The 22,192-nt window shown below is 49.8% G+C and overlaps 2 protein-coding genes across 10 annotated transcripts in view; one reads left to right on the forward strand and one right to left on the reverse strand.

The window, feature by feature from the left end:
* cd276 (CD276 molecule) overlaps window positions 1-18,150 on the reverse strand; it is a 49,323-nt gene extending 31,173 nt beyond the window's left edge. For all 3 annotated transcript variants that reach the window (XM_084682440.1, XM_084682439.1, XM_084682438.1), the window contains exons 1-4: window positions 17,901-18,150; window positions 14,946-15,040; window positions 5,325-5,675; window positions 3,758-4,057 (exon numbers count right to left, since the gene is read on the reverse strand). In XM_084682440.1, the coding sequence (XP_084538566.1) occupies window positions 3,758-4,057; window positions 5,325-5,675; window positions 14,946-14,997 (703 nt within the window). In that variant the 5' untranslated portion in view covers window positions 14,998-15,040; window positions 17,901-18,150. The remainder of the gene's footprint in view (window positions 1-3,757; window positions 4,058-5,324; window positions 5,676-14,945; window positions 15,041-17,900) is intronic.
* Window positions 18,151-18,298: 148 nt separating this feature from the next.
* LOC146246651 (ubiquitin-like protein 7) lies at window positions 18,299-22,192 on the forward strand. Of its 7 annotated transcripts, none has more exons than XM_084682430.1 (11): window positions 18,299-18,758; window positions 19,106-19,285; window positions 19,370-19,489; window positions 19,685-19,767; window positions 19,842-19,926; window positions 20,042-20,099; window positions 20,221-20,354; window positions 20,462-20,511; window positions 20,595-20,771; window positions 21,325-21,438; window positions 21,625-22,192. In XM_084682430.1, exons 1-11 carry the CDS (start codon window positions 18,740-18,742, stop codon window positions 21,763-21,765), a joined length of 1,161 nt encoding a protein of 386 aa, XP_084538556.1. In that variant the 5' UTR covers window positions 18,299-18,739; the 3' UTR covers window positions 21,766-22,192. The 7 variants fall into 7 exon arrangements, with proteins under 7 accessions (XP_084538556.1, XP_084538560.1, XP_084538559.1 ...); XM_084682434.1 differs by having other exon boundaries at window positions 21,328-21,438; XM_084682433.1 differs by having other exon boundaries at window positions 19,109-19,285.

Here is a 22,192-nt window from a genome sequence, read left to right on the forward strand (position 1 = left end):
AGTAGCCTAGCCCAGACCATCCCGAGACGCCCCCCCCCCCCCCCCCCCCCCCCCCCCCCCCTCCCATCCTCCACTGTCAGCGACTCCGACTCCTGCCTGTCAGCCAGGCACGCCCCTGGGAAAGAAGTGAGCTCAGCAAACACTCCCAGGCTCCCGTCTCCCCATCTCCTCCTCTGTCATCGGCCTCTCGCTGACCACCTCCCTCCCTCCCACCCTCCCTCGCTTCCTCGCTCCCTCCCTCCCTCCCTCCCACTGACCACCTCCCTCCTTCCCACTCTCACGCCCTCCCTCCCTATCTAAGTTGTGCTGCACCAGCACCAGCACCGGAGGGCCCGGAGGACCAGCCACCTCGCAGACCCCGCCGTAAGGACAAGCCAAGCCCACCGCTCAGGAAGGATGAGTGGAAGCCATGAGGAGAAAATGCCAGGTCCCACGAAGGACATGACAAGGCTTTGAGGATGGCAGAGAGGTCACAGTGGGCTGAGGAAGGGAGGGGAGGAGAGGCAGAGCACAGGTAGGATTTAGTGAGTCTGAGCTGTAGTGACAGTAGGCTAGCAGACAGGCAGGCAGGCAGGCAGAGAGACAGGCATGCAGGCAGGCAGGCAGGCAGGCAGGCAGGCAGGCAGGCAGGGAGACAGGCATGCAGGCGGGCAGAGAGACAGGCAGACAGACAGGCAGAGAGACACGCAGACAGACAGGCAGACAGACAGGCAGGCAGAGAGACAGGCAGGCAGGCAGACAGGGTGTTTGAGTTCATTTGAGGGCTGCAGCTGCTTCTCCTTGTCAATAGAAGGCTCCATAATAGCAGGAATAAGCCCATGAATGTCTTTTGAGGGCTGTCAGTGGCTGGCTGTGATAGAATCTTACTTTAATCTGCAAAATCCATCCATCAATATTATATAGGCCTACATACTGAGGTTTGACCTGGGCTCTGCTAGACCCTCAGCTCCACTGTAAGGTAGGTGTGTAAGTATGTGCGGGGCTGCAGAATGTATGAGGTAGCCAGCACCGTGGGGAAGTGTTGTGATTGGAGGGGCGCTCAAAGTGCTTTTGATCATAAAAGAGGCATGATTCACACAGGAATCTTAACTCATGCAGCGTCTCAACACGCCACTACCATAAGACCACACACAGTTCCACCACCCGCTTAAGTGTTCATATTCAAAAATTAACCTTGTCAAACGTCCTTTTTTTGGGGGGGGGGCCCAAGGGGAGGATAATATTACTACTGTAATTTTCAATCAGAGATTGGAGCAATGTGTGAAATTCTAATGCGCCTGGTCTCTCTCTTTCTCTCTGTTTTGCTCCCTTCCACCCTTCTTCTGTCTCTCTCCAGTCCTCCTATTTGGGAGTCGTCCACTTTGAATCCTAAGCAGATTTCACCCCTCCCTGTAATAGGATTGTCAGAAGGCAGAGTCTGGTAGCCGCTGCAGTGTGATTATACCGTGTATTTACTATATAAACTCCAATCCACACACCGAAATACCAGCAGAGGAGTTGCGCTGGGTCAAAATTAATTACAGAAGTTGTTAAGCATACAGCAGCTCTTGTAAACAAATGCAAATACATTCCCATATCAAACAAGCCCCTTGTATCCCGCCTGGCACACAAACATATTTGAAGCTTGTTTACTAACAAGTTAGGGCCATCGTCTGACTGGGAGGGTTTCCGGAGGTAGAAAGCGATGGTCTTTCTGTACCCCAGGGCCCTCTCACCATGCCCACGCTGGCTCTCATCGAGGACCTCTCATGTTTGCTGTCTCTCCATCCCTTTCTTTTACTCACCATGTCTGTTCCCCTGCTTCTTTCAATTTGCCCGTTATGTTGTTTCATTTGCCTGACACCTCTCCCTCTCCCTCTCCCTCTCCCTCTCCCTCTCCCTCTCCCTCTCCCTCCCCCTCCCCCTCCCCCTCCCCCTCCCCCTCCCCCTCCCCCTCCCCCTCCCCCTCCCGCTCCCTCTCCCTCTCTCTGCACAGAAGGCTTCAGAGCGCATGCCTGTATTTCCGCAGAGCCGAACAGATCACCTTTCGTTATGAGCCTGCTTCTGCACCGACCCTAAACAGCCTCTCGGCGGAGAACAAAGGCTGGCCGTCTGACCAGAGACGTGAGGGGGAGGGTTTGAGGGCGGACACCTCAGCACATCCACAGAGGGAGATCAGGCCTCCTCAAACACCGCGCTAACTCAGATCCCTGCTACGTCCCTCCTTTTCCCCTCACCTCCGATAGCATCTCCTCTCTCATCTCTCCATCACCTTCGCAAGGAGTCCTGCTGGGGGGAGACCCACACGGGCACACCCAGTGATCTGCTTTTAACAGCCTCTTTGTGGACTGTGTTGCTATGGTATGTGACACGGCTCCAGGGAATCCAAGTCCAATCCTACTTGGCTAAGAGGTGGTGGCGTACTTAATGACTTACATGCCTCTTTTTAAAACGATATAAAATAACAATTATATAATAACAATAAGTTCTACACGGTGGTCGACAGGGCCTTGTAACGGCCGCTTTTACGCTTGTGACAGAGCAGAAGAGTGGGGCCATCCTCCTACAGAGCTGCCTAACTGCCTCCCAGCCAGACGGCCTTCCACATCCTGCTGCCAGAGACCAGAGTCATTTCCCAGCCCAGCGGAGCAGCACTCCTCGACCCCCGCGACCTCCCCAGCTCCAGCCCTGCGCCAGCCCAGAGAGCAGGCCCCTGCAGCCCGCTGCCACCCAGGCCTCCTCGCCTGTTATTTATGAGCTATTTCACACAGCGCTGCTCCCATTAGAGGCCCAGCCTTGGTCAGCCATACACACCCTCCACGCACTGAACACTGCGTACACCAGCAGGGTGGCAAGAGGACAGGGTGGAGAAGGGGCCTGGGGGGCCCAGGAGGATGGGGGGAGGGGATGGCACACTGCAGCTCGAGGCTGGCGCGACCAGTCTTGAGATAGCTACTGGAAGTGCTATTTCTTTCCACTTACCCTGGAAATTGAATGCTTTATCACCTTCTTGCATTACAAATGCCAGATGAACAGTTATTTTAGTTTCATAGAAATCATCTGGGAAATAATTACCCGTTGATTTAATTTAACGATGTACGAGAACTGATGGTTATGCTCATTGGGCCGTAATTGGACATTTCGTTCGTTCCCATTCATTTCCGTGGAAACAGAACAGATACTCGCTCACTGGGCGGAGGGAGAGCTGGGGAAAATATTTTGAATCTTCACACAGCAACAAAGATTTGACTGGCGGATTGATTTACAAAAGCAAACAAGACTTTAATGGGCAACTGGGCGTGCTCTGCGTGAGCAAAAACAAGATTAGAGTAACAGCGGCAGCATTAAAACACTGTGAGAAGACAGGGAACACAGCCCTGTTTACTCTTCAGCAATAAAAGGCTAGGGCCATGGTCAGAGATGACAGCTGCCATGGAGAGAGATAGACAGAGAGAGAAAGAGAGATGGACAGAGAGAGAGAGAGATAGACAGAGAGAGAGAGAGAGGCAGAGAGAGAGAGAGAGGCAGAGAGAGAGAGAGAGAGAGAGGCAGAGAGAGAGAGAGAGAGAGAGGCAGAGAGAGAGAGAGATGGACAGAGAGAGAGAGAGAGATAGACAGAGAGAGAGAGAGAGAGAGATAGACAGAGAGAGAGAGAGAGAGAGAGAGGCAGAGAGAGAGAGAGAGAGAGAGAGAGAGAGAGAGAGAGAGAGAGAGAGAGAGAGAGAGAGAGAGAGAGAGAGAGAATAGAAAATAGAGACAGACAGACGGACACACCCACCTGTGATGGTGACGGAGGCGTGGCCCTCCTCCCCTAGCAGGGGATTGGTCAGTCGGCAGCTGAAGGTGCTGTTGGGCTCCAGGACCACGGTCAAGATGCTGCGCACGCTGAACAAGCCCTCCTCGTTGGCCACCACAGAGGTGGTGACGTTGTCCGTCAGGTTGCGCCCGCCTGCGTCCTGCCAGAGCACGTCAGCCTCAGGGTAGCCTCCGTAGGCCACGCAGGTCAGCTCCACCTCCTCGCCCGGACGCAGGTTCCCCGAGTCTGCAGCCAGCGTCACCTGGGGTTTGGAGTAGGGGGCTGGGGGAGAGAGAGAGGCTGAGTTCAGCTCGATTATCAGCAGTGAGAGACACCCTGGGAACTGGTTGACATGATTCCCATTAAATTCTTAATTACATTTAGGGAGCTTAGCATAACACAAGAGCTTAAGATCCCACAGACATTGTCTGTAGCACGTCCTGGAGCTTCCTCCCTCCTCTCACCCCCCAACACCCCCTGAGACACAGCCCCCCGCCTCGTCCCAGGAGCGAGACACAGAGCCAAGCGCTAACCCAGGGAGGGGAAGGCTGGGAGGGGAAGGGGACTGGCACAGCGGGTCTGACAGACTAAAGTAGATTTGGAGGGTGGCGGTGGAGGGGGTGGGTTTCGAGGGTGGCTCCTCAGAAATCACGACTCTCCCACAGGGCGAAGACACAAGCAGAGAGGTGGAGAGGGGAAGTGGACGTATTCCCCCTAGCCAATCACAACACAGCAAACAACAGGAAGGGGCGGGGTAACAGGGATGTGGGTGGTCCAATAAGTGACCTAAGCTGCCTGTGAGAAGCGGGCTCTAACTACACAGTCTTCCCTACCAAGACGCATGTCAGTGTGGCAACACACTAAACCTTCCAGGCTACCCGGTTTGATTGACAGGCCCATTTCCATGGAGACCACGTTTCATTTTCCTCAAAGCACTGTGGGAAGGAAAGTCTACCACGTTAACTGTAAATGCCAGCTAAAAATAATACATCTATAAATCTAATGCATGAAAAGGGGGCAATTTGTCACTGTTTGAGTCCGCCTCATTGTTTTCCCTGTCTCCCCAGCCAAGAGGAAAAAGGCCAAGCATTAACACTGCCTAATGCACATGCATCTAACGAGAAGCAACGATAAAACAACAGGCCTGGAGATGAGTAGGAAGGAAAGGGGTTGATGAAAGTCATGCGTAAAGCCATAAAGCGTAAGGTAAAAGCGCAGTCAACTGCTGTGATTGCTGGATGACAGTCCAACACCACAACAGAGCTGTTAGGGAACGCTCAATCGTTCTGATCATCGATGAGCACTGAATATCGACAGACATCCCGGAACGCAATCAGAGATTATTGACGTGGTGCAAGCTATCGAGCAGTCCTGGATGGAAATAAGGGTTTAATCACTACTGTCGGTTGTTGTATTTTGGAGTGATAGGAGAGGTCTGGAGTGACATGGGGGTGCCAGTGTGTGAAGATCACTATGGGGCCCACTTTACTCTCTGTGTAAGTACCCCCACCCACCCACCCACCCACACAAACAGCTGGTCGCGACTCACCAGCCACCTGAAGCAGCAGGGCAGCGCTGCCGTAGGTGTCCACCCTGACGAAGCAGGTGTAGCTGCCTTCGTCGGCCACGCCCACCCGCCGCAGGAGGAGCGAGGCATTGCCCGACGCCAGCCGGGCAGGAAACAAGCTGGTGCGGTTGGCGAAGCTCTCGCCCTGGTCCTCCAGCTGGTCCTGGCTGCCGTAGTAACTGTGCACGCTGCGCTTGGTGTCGGTCAGCTGCCAGAAGACACTCAGGTCAGACAGGTTGAAGGGGCCGACTTGACCGAAGGAGCAGTCGAGGGTGGCGTCCGAGCCGTACAGCGCCACCACTGGCTGCTCGGGGACCTGCACCTCAAAGTGAGCTGGAGGGAGAGAAAGAAGACGAGGATGTGGCCAACGGCTGATTTTGTTTAAAGAAGTGGCTTGATATGGAAAATGATTCAAAGACGGATGAATGTTTGAGGTCATCCAGCATCCTCTTGGAGGTTGTGGTGAGTAGGTGAGATGGTAGTCAAGGGATGGGTAAAAAAAAGGCGCATGGGGTCAGGTGATGGCCAATCCTCGGACACTCAGTATCAGTGAGTATGTGCTGGCTGTGCTGGCTGTCTAGTCAGAGATCTGAGATGTCTGCCGGGATCCACAGAGCCATGGCTACACTAGGCAGTCTCCCTCACCACCAAAACAGGCAGTTCGCTGCATAAGCAGTCTGACTTGGTAGTCCTCCCAGACAACGCAGGGTGCTGTCTGCCCATTCCTCTGCCTGTTCTCCAGGTATCACAGTATCAGCATTCTCCATTGATCCTACTGTCTGAGCACATCCAGGCCAGGGCCTGTGATGGGCATCACACGCTAGTAAACAGGACGGAGGAGCCATATCAAGATGGTTTTTTTTTTTTCTTCTTCCTGTTTTCCCTCTTTGTACACTGTCTGTCAGGCTTCAGATTGGTATGGAACTGTTTCTGATGATGCCAAGGTTCAGGCATTGCCTACAAATTACTACCCCAATTAAGAAGATGCCACACTTTCATTCTCGCACAGAGCTGGATGAGAAGGCTCGGTCAAGGCAGGACTATTGTGGAGACACAAAGAAAAGACCACACAGGAGACCAAGCACATTCCACACCCCTCGACTCATCTGCAGGCACACTGCCACCTGCTGGATCACTGGGTAACTACAAGACGTCGGGCTAACTAGAGCACGGGAATACAAATCTTGACATCCAAAACTACACCATCCACTCCATCCTAGCATGCCAGGAGGACACAATAACACAAGCAGCAGCAACTGGCAATCACAACTGTGTGCTGCGAATGGTTATACACCACAATTCTCTCTGCCCCTGTTGAGAAAATGAGAAAGATGTGTTTTTATTTTTGAGGGGGGGGGGGGGGGGTCCTGTGACAGTGATTACAAAAGCCGCTGCTGCCTCTATCAGTTGTTCCGAGCCTGCAACACTGAGAGGCAGGGCCTCAACGTTGTGATCCGAGCTGGCTAGACACTCGTACATTCTACGTATGCTTTTAAGGGCATCTGTGCCGGCGCTGGGCGGCGTTTGGGGAGGGGAACGTGGAAGCAGGCAGTTTTAGGGCGGCCTAGAGTGTCAGTGACAGCCCCCTTAGGAGTCTCCACGTGGGGGAGGGGGGAGGGGGGAGGTGGACAGAGAGCAATTAGATCCCTCCCCAAGCAGGCGGAGATGACTCACGGCAGCGGGTTCATACGGGATGGAGGGATGAAGGGGGGGGGGAGAGAAAGAGAGGAGAGGAGGGAAGAGCAAGAGGGCAGCTACTGAGTGTACACTTAAAGACAATATCAGGAAACAGGCCAGGGGGAGAGAGACAGAGAGAGATGAGAGAGAAAGACAGAGAGATGAGACACAGACAGACAGACACACAGAGAGAGAGAGAGAGAGAGAGAGAGAGAGAGAGAGAGAGAGATGAGAGAGAGTGAGAGAGAAAGAGAGAGAGAGAGAGTGACAGACAGACAGACAGAGAGAGAGAGAGAGACGGAGAGAGAGACAGAGAGAGAGAGAGAGAGAGAGAGAGAGAGAGAGAGAGAGAGAGAGAGAGAGAGAGAGAGAAAGAGAGAGAGAGTGACAGACAGACAGACAGACAGAGACAGACAGACAGAGAGAGAGACAGAGACAGAGAGAGAGAGAGAGAGAGAGAGAGAGAGAGAGAGAGAGAGAGAGAGAGAGAGAGAGAGAGAGAGAGAGAGAGAGAGACAGAGATATGAGAGAGAGACTGTCTCACACAGTTATCCCTTACCACAGGACTAGCACCATGTCAGAGAAAAGACTAATGTATCACCTCCCACCACCATCCCCCACTCCCTCAACCCCTCCCTTTCTGCCTCTCTTCCCTTAATACTCTCTCCTTTCTTTGACTGGTGATATTTCCCCTGCCTGCTCCCTAGGGGGCAGCACATTAACACCCCGCCACGCAGCACGGAGGAGGAGATCGCTGTGGGAGGACCGTTTCACACCGTGCTGGAGGGGAGGGGCGCTTGTTCTTTGACGTCATGGAAACAAGAGCCTCTGATCCAAAACCTTGAAAGGTGAAATAGCAGCGATTTAAACGAATCGCTGCTTTTTCCAAAAGCTTGGCTTTTTTGGGGGGGGGGTTTCCTTAGAACGCAGAGTACACACACACAGCACACCAAGGTAGTGGGAGTTATAGTGTCAAAGTTTTCAGAGACAGAAGCAATCTGAGCTGCCGTGTCCTCTAGACAGCAGGCCCTTGACGTGTGTGTGCGTGTGAGTGTGTGTGTGTGTGTGTGAGCACGGCCAGCCCAGGGCTCTCCCCCTGAGAGTCGATGAAGAGATGCTGAAAGCAGGGTGGGGAGGGGAGACGGCAGGCTGTCTGGATTTACACCCTCCACTTTGTGTTTATGGGCCCTGGCTCTGTTTGAGTGCCCGCAAGACAGAGCCAGGGAACTTTCACAGCCAACATGAAATAAACTCATTAAAGCCCCAGCGAACGCTGCCACCTTTCCCCCCGCAGGGCCCCGAGCACGGCCCCAGACAACGGCCCCAGACGATAGTGCAATACATACATCCCATCCCTCACTATCCTCATTCAGCTCTCCCTTCCACCCCCCCAACCCCCCCCCCCCCAACCAACCTCCGTCCAGCGGTGATGGGTGGGGCTGACCCCTCATCCAGATCAGCGCTCCCAGACAGAGGGCCCTGGTCTGAGAGGCAGCGTGGGGCTCTGAGAGGCAGCGTGGGGCTCTGGGAGGCAGCGTGGGGCTCTGAGAGGCAGCGTGGGGCCCTGAGAGGCAGCGTGGGGCCCTGAGAGGCAGCGTGGGGCTCTGAGAGGCAGCGTGGGGCTCTGGGAGGCAGCGTGGGGCCCTGAGAGGCAGCGTGGGGCTCTGAGAGGCAGCGTGGGGCTCTGGGAGGCAGCGTGGGGCTCTGAGAGGCAGCGTGGGGCTCTGGGAGGCAGCGTGGGGCCCTGAGAGGCAGCGTGGGGCTCTGAGAGGCAGCGTGGGGCCCTGAGAGGCAGCGTGGGGCTCTGGGAGGCAGCGTGGGGCTCTGGGAGGCAGCGTGGGGCTCTGAGAGGCAGCGTGGGGCTCTGAGAGGCAGCGTGGGGCTCTGAGAGGCAGCGTGGGGCTCTGAGAGGCAGCATGGGGCTCTGGGAGGCAGCGTGGGGCCCTGAGAGGCAGCGTGGCAGGCAGGCAGGTAGACAGGTAGGCAGGCAGGGGGTGGGAGGATCAGAGGCCTCACACACAGCCTGGCTGACAGGGTGACACACACGGCTGTTTGGGAAACAAATTCACCGAGTCACGGCGGCGGTGACATCTCACCTCGCTCCTCCCGGCGAAGACGGGCGTGCGTGCGAGCGCAGGGGCGCGTGCAGCACGCCCACGTCTCCTCCCGCCAACACACACGCGCCAACACACAGAGATGAATAAGTGGCCAGGTATAGACACAGTCCCACGTGCACATGCAGGAAGACAGACACATGCACACACACACACACACAGGAAGAGAGACACATGCACACACACACACAGGAAGAGAGACACATGCACACGTACACACAGGAAGACAGACACATGCACACACACACACAGGAAGAGACACATGCACACACACACACAGGAAGAGAGACACATGCACACACACACACACACAGGAAGAGAGACACATGCACACACACACAGGAAGACAGACACATGCAGGGATTGTTATTCCTCTCAGGTGGAGGTCCTGACAGCTCCACAGCAGCAAACGCTCTGAAGCAGCAATCGACACTGGGCACAGGGCATTCTGACAATGTTACACTCTGTTACAACACTGCTCCAAAACAGACAGGTTCACATCAACATGCCCTTTGAGAGAGAGAGAGAGAGAGAGAGAGAGAGAGAGAGAGAGAGAGAGAGAGAGAGAACACACAGGTTCATGTATATATATATATATATATATATATATATATATATATATATATATATATATATATATATATATATATATATATATATATATATATATATATATATATATATATATATATATATATGTTCCATAACACCCAAGGCCTCCTTCCACCCCTACATTAACACACACAGAACAAGGTTCAATAACACCATGCTTATATCCATTTTCCACTATACAAACCCAACAGAAACCTGCTTTTTTGAAGTACCTCTCTCTCTCTATCAATAGCATTGAGCTGCACATAGATTATCATCTAGGACTCTCCCTTTAACACATGTTAAATGAGTCCAGTTCGATAGCAGCCACATTACCAACAGACAATAGAGTCCCTCATGAACAAGATTCAAATGTTCAGTAGCCTGATGGACTCCTGTTTGAAGCGTGACATAGAAAAACACACTTTGGATAACATGGGTGCACACAAAACACACTTTGGATCACATGGGTGCACACAAAACACACTTTGGATCACATGGGTGCACACAAAACACACTTTGGATCACATGGGTGCACACAAAACACACTTTGGATCACATGGGTGCACACAAAACACACTTTGGATCACATTGGTGCACACAAAACACAAAGCAAATCATGCAGCAACACTGGAAGGCAAATTTCCGTAGTGATGTTTACTTAGTAAAGCAAACAGATACAAAACACACAGAAAACCTACTGTAGCTGCTGTTCTGCCTTGTGAGGCATGAACTAAGGTCAAAATGCTTTGACAACAATGCCCCCATCTGGTGTTTAAAAGAACTGCAGTTTCAGACATTGGTAGCACACCTCTTAAAAGCTTTGATACTTCTGCCATACATACCATAGCATTTCTACCTTTGCTACCTCATAGCTGTCTAAACAATTTGCAGATTAAAGCCTTGTGGCCCCTTTTGGACGAATGTGGACTTTCTGATCTCTACAGAGAGGGATATCTGTAAAACAAGACATCTGGATAACTTAAGGTATGTGGTGACACATGGAGTATGGTGTAATATGACTTTCATCACACAATCTCTGTGAAGGAGGCACAAAATGGAGGGCATTGTGTTGGTCTGGTTCCAGCAGAGTTTATGGTGGTGGTGGTGGTGGGGGAGTTAGGACACATAGGACAATCACCACTTAATCCAGTCTAAGCCATGCTACAAACAGCTATCATGGAGGAAGAGACCAGTGAGAGATATATTATCAGTGAAGTGTCTAGCTGCTGGGGCAGACAGGAGAGTCCAGCTCGCTTATTTTCAGCAACAGTCATAAATCAAGATGCACAGCGTTTCTTCTCTCTCTCTCTCTCTCTCTCTCTCTCTCTCTCTCTCTCTCCTCTCTCTCTCTCCCTCTCTACCTCCCTCTCTACCTCCCTCTCTACCTCCTCTCTCTCTCTCTCTCTCTCTCTCTCTCTCTCTCTCTCTCTCTCTCTCTCTCTCTCTCTCTCTCTCTCTCTCTCTCTCTCTCTCTCTCTCTCTCTCTCTCTCTCTCTCTCTCTCTCTCTCGTCCCTCGTTTTCTCGTCCCTCTCTCCCTGTCTCCCTCTTGTGTTTAATGCTCTCTCCATCTTCTTCTCTCTGCAGACGGGTGCTTTATCAGAGGGAGCTGGTCTCATATCCCGTCAATAACCTATTAATGGGCTCAGGCAGGCTGATAATAGGGCCAGTTGCAGAAGAGCCAGGAGATAAGGACAAGCCTTTACCTCCATGACGGAAGAGACAGACAACCAGGGAGGGAGGGATGGAGGGAGGGAGGGAGGGACTAAAAGAAGGAGGAGGGGATTGAGATCTTTCTGCTGTTAAATCCTAATGATGGAGGGTTAAGGCGAGGCGACGCTCCATGCATATGATTACAGGGAAGCCACAGAGGTTGATGAAGAAGCCACATTCTATTATTGTAGGGTGGCAGAAGGGTTGGGTTTTAATCCCTCCAATAAGACCAGTGGTTGACATCTGACCCTGGTAATAACAAAAGACATGCCAGGGAGGGCCAGGGTCATGTATTCAACTTTCAGATCCTCCACAGGCTCTAACCAACACTGCCCTCTGTCCATCAGTCAGGTCTGCTGGAGGTGTGTGTCACCGCAGGGACTGGCAGCTTGTCTGTCTGTCTGGGTTTTTGTCCGGGTCGGGCTGACCCCACCTCTACTGAGACATAGCACCTCGCAGCCCCCCCCCCCCACACACACACACACACGCACTCCTGTCAGACAGGCAGATAGCTAGGGGAGGCTACGCAGCACCATGCTTTCTAAGCACAGATCAGTGTTTTGTTCATCCTCATCATCACAGCCCAGCACACACAAAGCCAACCATCAGAAGGCTTTAGGCCATTCAAACCATAACTGCAATCTCGACACATTACCCTTATCAATTTTTAAGCAATTCCACTCGGAAGCTTTTTCAGTACTTCTTGAAATAATTATGAGGTGCTTCGTGGGCAATGCACTCTGTTTCAATGGGTAGCAAGTGAAGCAATAGGAGGGGGGGGGTACACAGAGAGCAAACCAGCGGACTGACATTAAGTATGCATCGCAGCAAAAGCAATCTTAGTGGAGCCTGTCCTCGATTGTTTTTAAAAGGATACTTCACTGGCTGCAATCAAATTAGCAAGAACATCACTGATACGGGGTAATAACCCTAAATTGAATTTCAGCGTGGGCTAACGCGTCCCCTCTCTCTACAGAATCAATTGCTGTGAAAAAGCAAAAGGAGGACAGGGAGAGGGCATTGGCAGTTAGATGAACTCAAAGGGTACACAGGAGATTCGGGCGTGAGCGGGTCTTATTCACGCTCCGGGGCCCACCCTGTACTGTCTGCCGCCGACCGCCCCACTAGACGTGATATATTCAATTTTCATAATTAATTTTGAATTACCTCAAAGCTCCCGTCATCATTAAAACGGAATCCAGGTCACCTTACTATTTTTTTTTTTTGCATTTGCATTTTCATGAATGCAATTAGCCAGTTAATGCGTGTATGCTAAAATCTGGAAAAGGCAAGACCTGGCAAGGCTGATGGCAGTGCTGTCGAAATTGAGAGCGAAACAACAAGCAATTAGGAAGCAAGTGTCCCGGTACTTCTGTTGTTTCACCCTGTTTCTTGGCCGTGGCTTAGCATGGAGCAGTGAACCGCCACTTCACTTCATCTCGTACGACAACCAACCAACACACCGCCAGTCGAGTGCTGATTCTATGACTGTGGTTACCAGTCTGTTGATGGGAGCAGACTTGTCGACGTGTCAAACACAAGCCCATTAGGCATGAGGCTCAATACTGAACAGTAGACACAACAGCTGCGCTGTGCAGCGCAGGACGAGTTTACCGCGGGGAGCGGGTACACTGAGAGTGATACATCATCCGTTCCCCTCTTCTGAGTCCGAGACAGAGCCAGCAAAAGGCAATGTAGTAGCTGCTGTGTACTGACAACCTCAGAGCACAATCTCTCTGCTAGAGTTTTTTTTTGCTCCAAACTAACTGTTCCCTGGATGGAAAGAGTGCAGGGAAAGCAGGCCCCAGCAGAGCGTAATCCGGTGTGGAGATATGGGACTTTAATGGTGTAACAGAGGAGTGACACTGCACAAAACAAGTGGGATTACAGCTCCGTAATCCGAATCAGGTAACTGGAGACAACAGGCCCGCAAGACCCAGGGTCACACAGACAAACTCTCTGCTGGGGCAGACAGGAGAGTCCAGCTCGCTTATTTTCAGCAATAGTCATAAATCAAGATGCACAGCGTTTCTCTCTCTCTCTCTCTCTCTCTCTCTCTCTCTCTCCCTCTCTCCCTCTCTCCCTCTCTCTCTCTCTCTCTCTCTCTCTCTCTCTCTCTCTCTCTCTCTCTCTCTCTCTCTCTCTCTCTCTCTCTCTCTCTCTCTCTCTCTCTCTCTCTCTCTCTCTCACACACACACACACAGTTTTCCATGCAAACACTGTAGAAGAACGTTCAAGGCAGTTGCACATGCACACACACACACACAAGGAAAACAGCACCAAAGGCAGGCAAATACACAGATTCTCTCTCACACACAGGCACACACACACACACACACACACAAGGAAACCACCACCAGAGGCAGGCAAATACACAGATTCTCTCACACACACCGGCACACACAGTCACACACACACACACACACAGACACACACACACACACAGGGAAAGCAGGCATACACAAACATACAAAAACAGGCAGGCACACACAAACTTCCTGTCTAACATAGCCATTCAGTTACGTATGTCTTGTAAATGTATACACTACATTCAATATCGACTTCATGTGAAGTGTGCATCAGGTTCTACACTGTCCCCTGATTAGGTGTGGAGTAGAGAAAAAAGGAGTTCAATTAATAGATTGTGCTCTAATAACACAGCCTTCCAGTCAGAACCACGAGCGAGACCACGTATCGAATTGTGTGAGGTACAAAACCTCTATTAACTGCAAAAGAGCTACAAAGCACTAAAGGCAGGTGACCACCCCCCGTCCCCCCCACCCCACCCCCATCCAACCCTCTTAATGTGAGGCAGCGAGACAGCCTCCCGCCAAGCAGCCTTTAATGAGGAGGCCAGATACCCGTTAAGGCTGGTGGACTGGGCCCTAATCAACCTCTGTTCCTCTTCCACTCTAACCGCCTGAGTCCTGCTTTGTTCTGGCCCGTTTGTGCTGAGTCTAGTGCCCTGCGCCCCACCCCAAACTGCCTCCCCGTCCAGCCTGTGGCTGAGGCAGGGCTTCACAAACCACAATCCTCCTCCTAAAATACCAGACATTGACTCCCCCACCACAGTCTCTAACTCAGTGGGGGAAAAACGACAACGGCAGCTGTATTGAGACAGGGCCTCGCCCAACCATAGAGGTGCTCTATTCTGACCCCAGCAAGAGAGAGAGAGAGAGAGACACAAATTCAGCTTTACTGTCTGAATCTCATCCTCCCACGCATCTCGTAAACCCCCAACCCCCTGAAAGGCCGACTTTTACGAGGAAGGAATATGAAAATGGACCGAATCCCTGAAGTTTTAATAGTCTAAACTTTATACGTCTTGGTATTAGTTTGGGAAGTTTTCTCATTTGAGCTGTTGTTTGGACAAGCTCTGAAGATATGACATGACTCGACTCCCGTAGTGTGTGTTGTGTTTGAAGCGACAGGGCTTCCCGTGGCGCTGTGTGTGATGTGGAGGTAATGGCAGGTTGAGGGGGGGGGGGGGGGGGGAGTGCCACCCACCGAGAACCTGGCCAGCCAGCAGCGGCAGCAGCAGGAGAGGCAGCATGGTCATCCTGGGCAATCTGAACCGTGGATGGGTCTCTTTACGCGTAGCTCTGCAGGAACAAAACACACACACACAAGCACACACACGTCTGATCAGACCACCCTCCTGAGTCATCGGATCAAAATGAAATACAACATCATTAAGAGGAGGAATACGTGATAAGGAGGGGAACATGTCATGTAAACAAAATGAGTTCCCTGCAATCCTACTGTAGGAAAATCCTTTGTAGGGGGCATGAGACTCTGAAAAATGGAAAGAGAGAGAAGGGGGAAGAGACAAAGAGAGAGGGAAATGAAGAAAGAGAGAGTGTATGGTGTACTAGGCACTTTTTTCAGGCCATAAAAGCAGAGTCGGGGGGACTTCCAGGGCTGACGGACAGGAAACAGTTGAGTCATGCTAATGGTGGCCTAAGGACGCCCACCAGTGGGTGCATGTTAGATGTGGTGCACTCTTCTGACTCCTGCCAGACAAAACACTCGCCTCTTTTCCATCGCTTGCTGTGTGAGACGTCAGAGACAATAAAAAGCACACAGTGTGTGTGTGTGTGCTTACATATGTACGAACTACAAAGCTGATCCCTTCCATCTTCTAACAACAGGATATAAGACTATACAGTGTGAAATTAGAGATCAAGTTACAGTTCATTACTAATCTGATGGAAAGAGGTACAAACTTGGCAACTATGTACACTCCATTATGTATCCAATTTAAAAATAATCAAATCTTAAGCCTTGTATCTGAGTCAGTCTTAGTAACAGCTGCATGTTGACATCATCAAAACTTCAGGAAAATGTCTGTTTCCTCTTTATTACTGTACTTTCCTGGCAAGTCCAGGATTGTCTCTCATCAGTCGTGTCTCTCTTTATCTGTTCTCAGCCCCCTCCCTTCCTGTCCCGACTTAACCTGCGAACATCCATGGAGAGGATCTGGGAGCGTGAGAGGATCGAGACTGTTCACAGGCTATGCCAACCCGGGTCACCATGACAGCAGGTTGACAGGTGGCAGTGGGAATAGCTAGGCTCAGACCACACCAGGGTGTGGTGAGTAGTTAAAAGCTGGTGTTACCAACTAAGTGTAGTCCTTAGATTGAGGTACGGTCGCCAAAACGACAACAAAAACAGAAAGCTCTGTTTTCCTTTTATATTCCGAACAACAAACGGGTCAAATGATCACGAGATGAAACAAACAAGTATATCAAGATTTCTAAGAGTTTCCATCCACCCTGATGTTAAATTAGTCATTTAGTGCAGATAGAGATGTGGTCATAACTTGGATAAAGACAAACCCTTTTGAAACAAGCTTCCTTATGATATTTGCAGAAAGGATGTGGACCACATGTCAAGCTTCACACACATCACTGGACATCTGGATATTGCCAGCTTGTTAAATCTATTCATTGAAATGTCCAAGAATCTATACCATATCTGTCCTCAAGATTTTAATGGCTGACTATCTGAAGATTATTCAGTCTGGGCTCTGTAAAAATACAAAACACACCCAGATTGCGTCATTGTCAGATTTCTTGACATATGGTCAAGTAAGTTCTCGTTTCGAACTTTTTCCCTAAGATCAGCGTTTAGGTTGTGAACAAAGCAATGGGTGAGTATTTCTGTCACAGCCTGTTTCCTACACACCAGGAAGTCATCAAAGGGTTTTTTATTGAATTACTCAGTGTTCTTTCCCTGTTCCATGCTTGTCTGCTCCCGAAAGACTAATGGATCTACCTCTTCCTTGCTCCACTTGCTGTCATGTCATTGGCGGTTTGGGGGTCTGAGGTCAAACGATCACACTCATTTGACCACAGCTGCAGAGGCAAGGCTACATTCAGAACAGTAAGAGTTTGTGGACAGCTGCCCATGTGCAACAAGCAATTGCATTGTTTCAAAAGGCAAAACTAAGATGCGTTTACCACCTGTATAACCTCAGTAAAGAGTTTGTGTGTCTCGCACATAATATTTGTTAATAATTATTACATTATTTTTATTATCATGATTATTGACTGACTCTCCAATAATGACAATCAAAATATACTTAAAAGGATAACACGAATATCTCCAGTTATCAGTTCATCTAAAGCAGTTTTGGTAGCTGAATATCAAAGACTACTGTTGTGTCCTACCAGGAAACTGTACCTGCCAAAAAGCACAGCTGCTCTAACGGTCATGTGGTGCGGGCAATATCAGACCACTGATTCTGCATCCAAATATTCCACTGCAGCGTAGAGTCCAGAATAATAATATGAGAACAGATTTGCAGCTGACGCCATGAAACTCTACCCACAGGGACCCTATAAAAGCCATGAAATAAAGCAGGGAATAATACGAATGGTAGTAAGAGATCCAGTTTAGAAAATGATTAGTTATTATGCAGTTTATCTATTTATAGCCAGCGGAACTATACGGTATAATGAAGAAGAGTACAGTTACATTCTGTGAAACTGTGAGTACAGTCTTTAGGGGACATTAAGACAATGTGCTTGTGAGTGATGAACAGTGCGTTTCAATTTATTGTCTGATGGGGGCGCGTTCTATAGGATATAGACAGACTAGTCGCATTCAATTTCATTCAAAACCCCCAAACCATTAGCATCATGACAAATATATAAAAGGAAGGCATGAATAGCAATCTTATCAGATTCTTCAAACTACGATGAATCATGAAATCGCACTGATCATTGATAGCCGTTTACAAACCAATGTGTTTTGTTCAAGTAAATGCAGCTATGATAGGCTACCCTTTCAGTTGGATCTTTCGTGCCCCTACCTACTACAGCTGTTGCTTGAAGGCTTGTAGACAAAGAGTTATTCAGTCTTGTTCAGGAAGAATATCACATCTAAAAGACGCAATTTCCACTGAATTCTTTTTAGCTTAGATTAATTAATTTATAAATCAAATTCACGGGAACTTACCATGTTAGGAGAATGCAATTTAAAAAAGCCCGGCCATCCAGCGGCAGGGATTTGAACAGACTTCGCACAAGAACTTAACTCTTGGAGTTGTTTATTCTAAATGAATGCCACATTGAAACTCTTTTGAATAGTAAATGTCCCTTTGTGTGGAATTAGAACAGCACAGTTCATATAAACGTTAGGTTCAGAACGATTCCCTCGAAGAAACCACTCCTTGGTGCTTTGTCCAGTATGATGTCACACACGGAAAAGTGCTGCCCCTACCCCACCGCTGGGGAATATTACAAGTAAAACTTCGGTTGAGGATTCAGACAGTAGCTTGATTAATGGCTATCTCAGACACGACAGGCCAAGGAAACGCAAATGGAAAATCTAACGGTCAGAACATCCCTGCTGACGAACACGGCATGAAAAACTATTTGGTTTTTATTTATTTATTATCATGGTTTTGCTTTTTTCCCCAACTCCCCCTTCTCTCAATCGCATATATGAATGTAGGCTATTTCTTATGAACTGGAAAATCCAAACTTATTTGTAGGCTACAATAGGTGTTCGCATATAGAGGTACAGATCAAATGGTATATACTATATCGCATATCGGACCCGTTTGCTGGTGGTGGGACGTGGGAAAATTGTGGCCTATCAACAAATCAGTAACATATAAATATTTTTGTGTCTGGTGAAGGCCACTCAATCAAGTTACTGCACAGGAGAAATAACAACACCTTTTAGCCAAATTGCGATTTAGCAAATGTTTAACATTTCACTTTTTTTCCTGTCCGATTCCGTCGGAATAGTAACAGATCACGTGACTAATCAGGAAGTGGCTAGCTAGCTACATGGATTGTCAACAAAGCGGTGAGTTTGTAGAAAACATTTATGTTTACATTCGATGGTTTTGTCCCTTTGACAAATTCGACTGAACAAGGCCTACCGTTTAGAGTTTTACTAATGCCATTGTACATTTAGAATTATCTTATGTATTGCTAGCTGTCATATCCAAGCATACAAATGTTATTTTGCTACGCTATGCTAACAACGTAAGCTAGCCTCAGTGCTACCTTTACGTTATGTTACTTAAATAGATATTTGCTCTACCAAGCCAGTCGGCACATTGCTATTGTATACTGTTTACCACATTAAGCTCACTTTGCTAAACATAACGTTGAATGACAATCTACATTATCTTATTTTTTTGCAAAAAGTAGACATGGCTTCAACAGAATGGCAGTTGTCATTAAAGCTGATGGATCAGCCCAAATCCATTTTCCACTTTCCCGAGACGATGCCTGGAGATGTGCCACCCGGCGGTTACAGAGTCTCGACTTTGAAACAACTTGTAGCGGCTCAACTCCCCGATTCGCTACCGGACCCTGAACTGATAGGTTTGTAATGTTTGTATCACTAACATAACATTTCTGTTAGGTGGTACACGCAGATAGATCGTGTCTGACGGTGTGTACTTTCAGAACTGGTGCACTGTGGTCGTAAGCTGAAAGATGACCTGACCCTCGAGGCCTGTGGAATCCAGCCAGGATCTACTCTCCACATCCTCAAGAAAACCTGGCCAGAACCTGACATCAGACCAGGTGAGAAGATACACTTCTTGTTTTAATTTATGTCAAACAAGGTCTGTAAGTCAGGTCAGTCTGGCAATTCCTGGTTTACTAAACAATTTAGCTTGCTAAAAGAATGAGTTGAATCCCAGAAAGAGGAGCGCTATGCTCTGTTGTTCGTCTATACTCACCTGTGCCTCTATCTCTTGGTCCTTCTCTCATCTGTAGAGCCAGTGAACAGAGCGACTGCAGCCAGGGAGTTCCGTGTGCTGCAGACAACTCTTCACTCCAATGCTGTCTACAGAGAGTCTGTGAGTAGACAGATGAGGAGAACCAGCCTTCAATCAGCTTTGAGTCTGTAGCATAACCTTCGTTTTCTCTGCAGGTTTATAAGATGTTAACCAATAAAGAGTCTTTGGACCAGATCATCATTGCAACACCAGGCTTAAGGTCGGACCCAGTAGCACTAGGCAAGTATCTCGACCAAGCCCTGCTTTCTAATAGCAAGTGTCAAACCACAGAGTTAAATGCAGCTCTAACCATGTAATGACATTATGCCTAACAACGCTGTTCTGATTCTTGCAGGAGTGCTCCAAGACAAAGATCTATTTGTACAATTCACAGACCCAAACATGCTGGATATGTAAGTGATTTTGCAGTAATGACTGGATGTCCCATACCCATATTGTTCACAATGTGATATCTATGTTGTGGATCCGTCATCCCATGCGCTCAATCCACGGGCTAAACACGCCTTATCGCAGGTTGATCACGTCCCACCCAGCCCTGGTAAATGCCATAATGTTGGTGCTCCACTCAGTGGCTGGCAGCATGCCCACTCCGTCCAGCGCCAGCTCGTCCCGTAACGTCTCCTCCAGCTCCTACAGCGACATGCCAGGTGAGCATCACTCAGCGGAGCATCGTTCTGGCTCCACCACCTGACACCTGAGCACAGCTCACATGCTACCACAACACGGTCTGCTTTGTGTGTCCCCCCCCGTCTAGGAGGCTTCATGTTTGAGGGGATGTCTGATGACGACGAGGATTTCCAATCAGTAAGTGCTCTCGCTGCGAGCAAGGTGGACGTTGACGGTATGAATCGATAGACGCGGCTCACCCTGGATGTCATGTGTTTGAGCAGGGGAACCAGACCGGCCCAGCCAACAGAGCAGGGGGGCCCGCTGGACGGCCCGTGTCCCTGGGTCACAGTGGGGCCACGGGCCCTCGACCCATAACCCAGAGTGAACTGGCCACTGCCCTGGCTCTGGCCAGCACCCCTGAGAGCAGTGCTGTCACTCCCACTACAGGAAGCCAGGTAAGACACGTGCAAACGCCTGGTGGCTTGTTTATTAGCCACACCCTTCGTTTACCAGGTTTACCTTCAGAATAGGCGGAATTCTTCGTGACCATGGATCTTACAAGGTGAGGGGAAACAATCAACAGCTCTATTGGGGTGGTGGTCGGAGGACTACACAGGTCATTCGAGTACACCCAATAACTGGCTGTTATTTTCCCATTCAGAGAAAACACAAGATGTGGTGACATGGTGCATTGTCTTGTTTGAAGGGTAAACATGAAGAGACTCTGCCAGGAAAACAGAGTTCTATTATTACATCACTGTGCTTGTTCTAATTTTCCATCAAACTGTAATTGTATTCCTTCATGCCTGTTTGCCTGCTTTATAAAGCAAGCTATGGCTAAATCATAACTTGTAGTTCTGCCTAAAGGCGCAAATCCGCTTAACCTGTTATGAACAAGGGAAATTTAATAATCCGGCTAACAAATGTGTATGTCCATGGTACTGTCTACTTGTAGAACCAAAAACTGTCCCTTTCCTCCTCCTTGACGTGTTTGATGTTTGTCTCTAGCAGGACCCTTCCAGTGGAGGGCCCCCCATGCCGGCAGGGACCCCAGTCAGTAACGACCTGTTCAGCCAGGCTCTGCAGCAGGCTCTGCAGGCCTCCAGCATGTCCTCCCTCCAGGTGGGGCCCCTCATTCAGCTCTCCCCGCTAGATCCATAAACACCCCCACAGCTCCTCGCTGCGTCCTCCATGATTCAACATGAAACCCTGTGCTCTCCCTCTGTTTTCGTAGCGAGAGAAATTACACTTTTAGGAGTTTGGTTGTGGGGGTGTTGATATCCTTCCTACGTTTGCGCTTGTCCTCAGGGTCGCTGGCAGAACCAGATGCAGCAGCTCAGGGACATGGGCATCCAGGATGAGGAGCTGATGCTGCGGGCACTGCAGGCCACAGACGGGGACATTCAGGCAGCCCTGGAGCTCATCTTCGCTGGAGGACCAGGGCTCTGACTCCAGGGAGGACCAGGGCTCTGACTCCAGGGAGGACCAGGGCTCTGACTCCAGGGAGGACCAGGGCTCTGACTCCAGGGAGGACCAGAGCTCTGACTCCAGGGAGGACCAGGGCTCTGACTTCAGGGAGGAGCAGGGCTCTGACTCCAGGGAGGACCAGGGCTCTGACTTCAGGGAGGACCAGGGCTCTGACTCCAGGGAGGACCAGGGCTCTGACTTCAGGGAGAGCCCGAGAGAGGAGCCCAGCTCTGGAAACCCCCACACGGTTCTGTGAAAAGGACAATGCCTGTTGGTATTTGATGACTCTGTTATTCATCACTATGTAGCCACAAAAGAGCTCCACTTGTCTTTTGGACTTGGTGACAATTTTTTCCTTTTACATTTTTGATTTGTGTTTAACTTGGAATAAAAGCAAACGTGTACCTTA

Source organism: Hypomesus nipponensis, chromosome 19, assembly GCF_054491055.1.
Source record: "Hypomesus nipponensis isolate SF chromosome 19, ASM5449105v1, whole genome shotgun sequence".
In the NCBI taxonomy this organism is placed as follows: Eukaryota; Metazoa; Chordata; class Actinopteri; order Osmeriformes; family Osmeridae; genus Hypomesus; species Hypomesus nipponensis.

What these genes read in the sequence shown, in the direction of transcription:
- LOC146246651 (XM_084682430.1), top strand. An exon ending in ACCGGACCCTGAACTGATAG is followed by an intron (nt 19,286 to 19,369) that starts GTTTGTAATGTT and finishes GTGTACTTTCAG; the next exon opens with AACTGGTGCACTGTGGTCGT. An exon ending in ATGCTGTCTACAGAGAGTCT is followed by an intron (nt 19,768 to 19,841) that starts GTGAGTAGACAG and finishes TTTTCTCTGCAG; the next exon opens with GTTTATAAGATGTTAACCAA.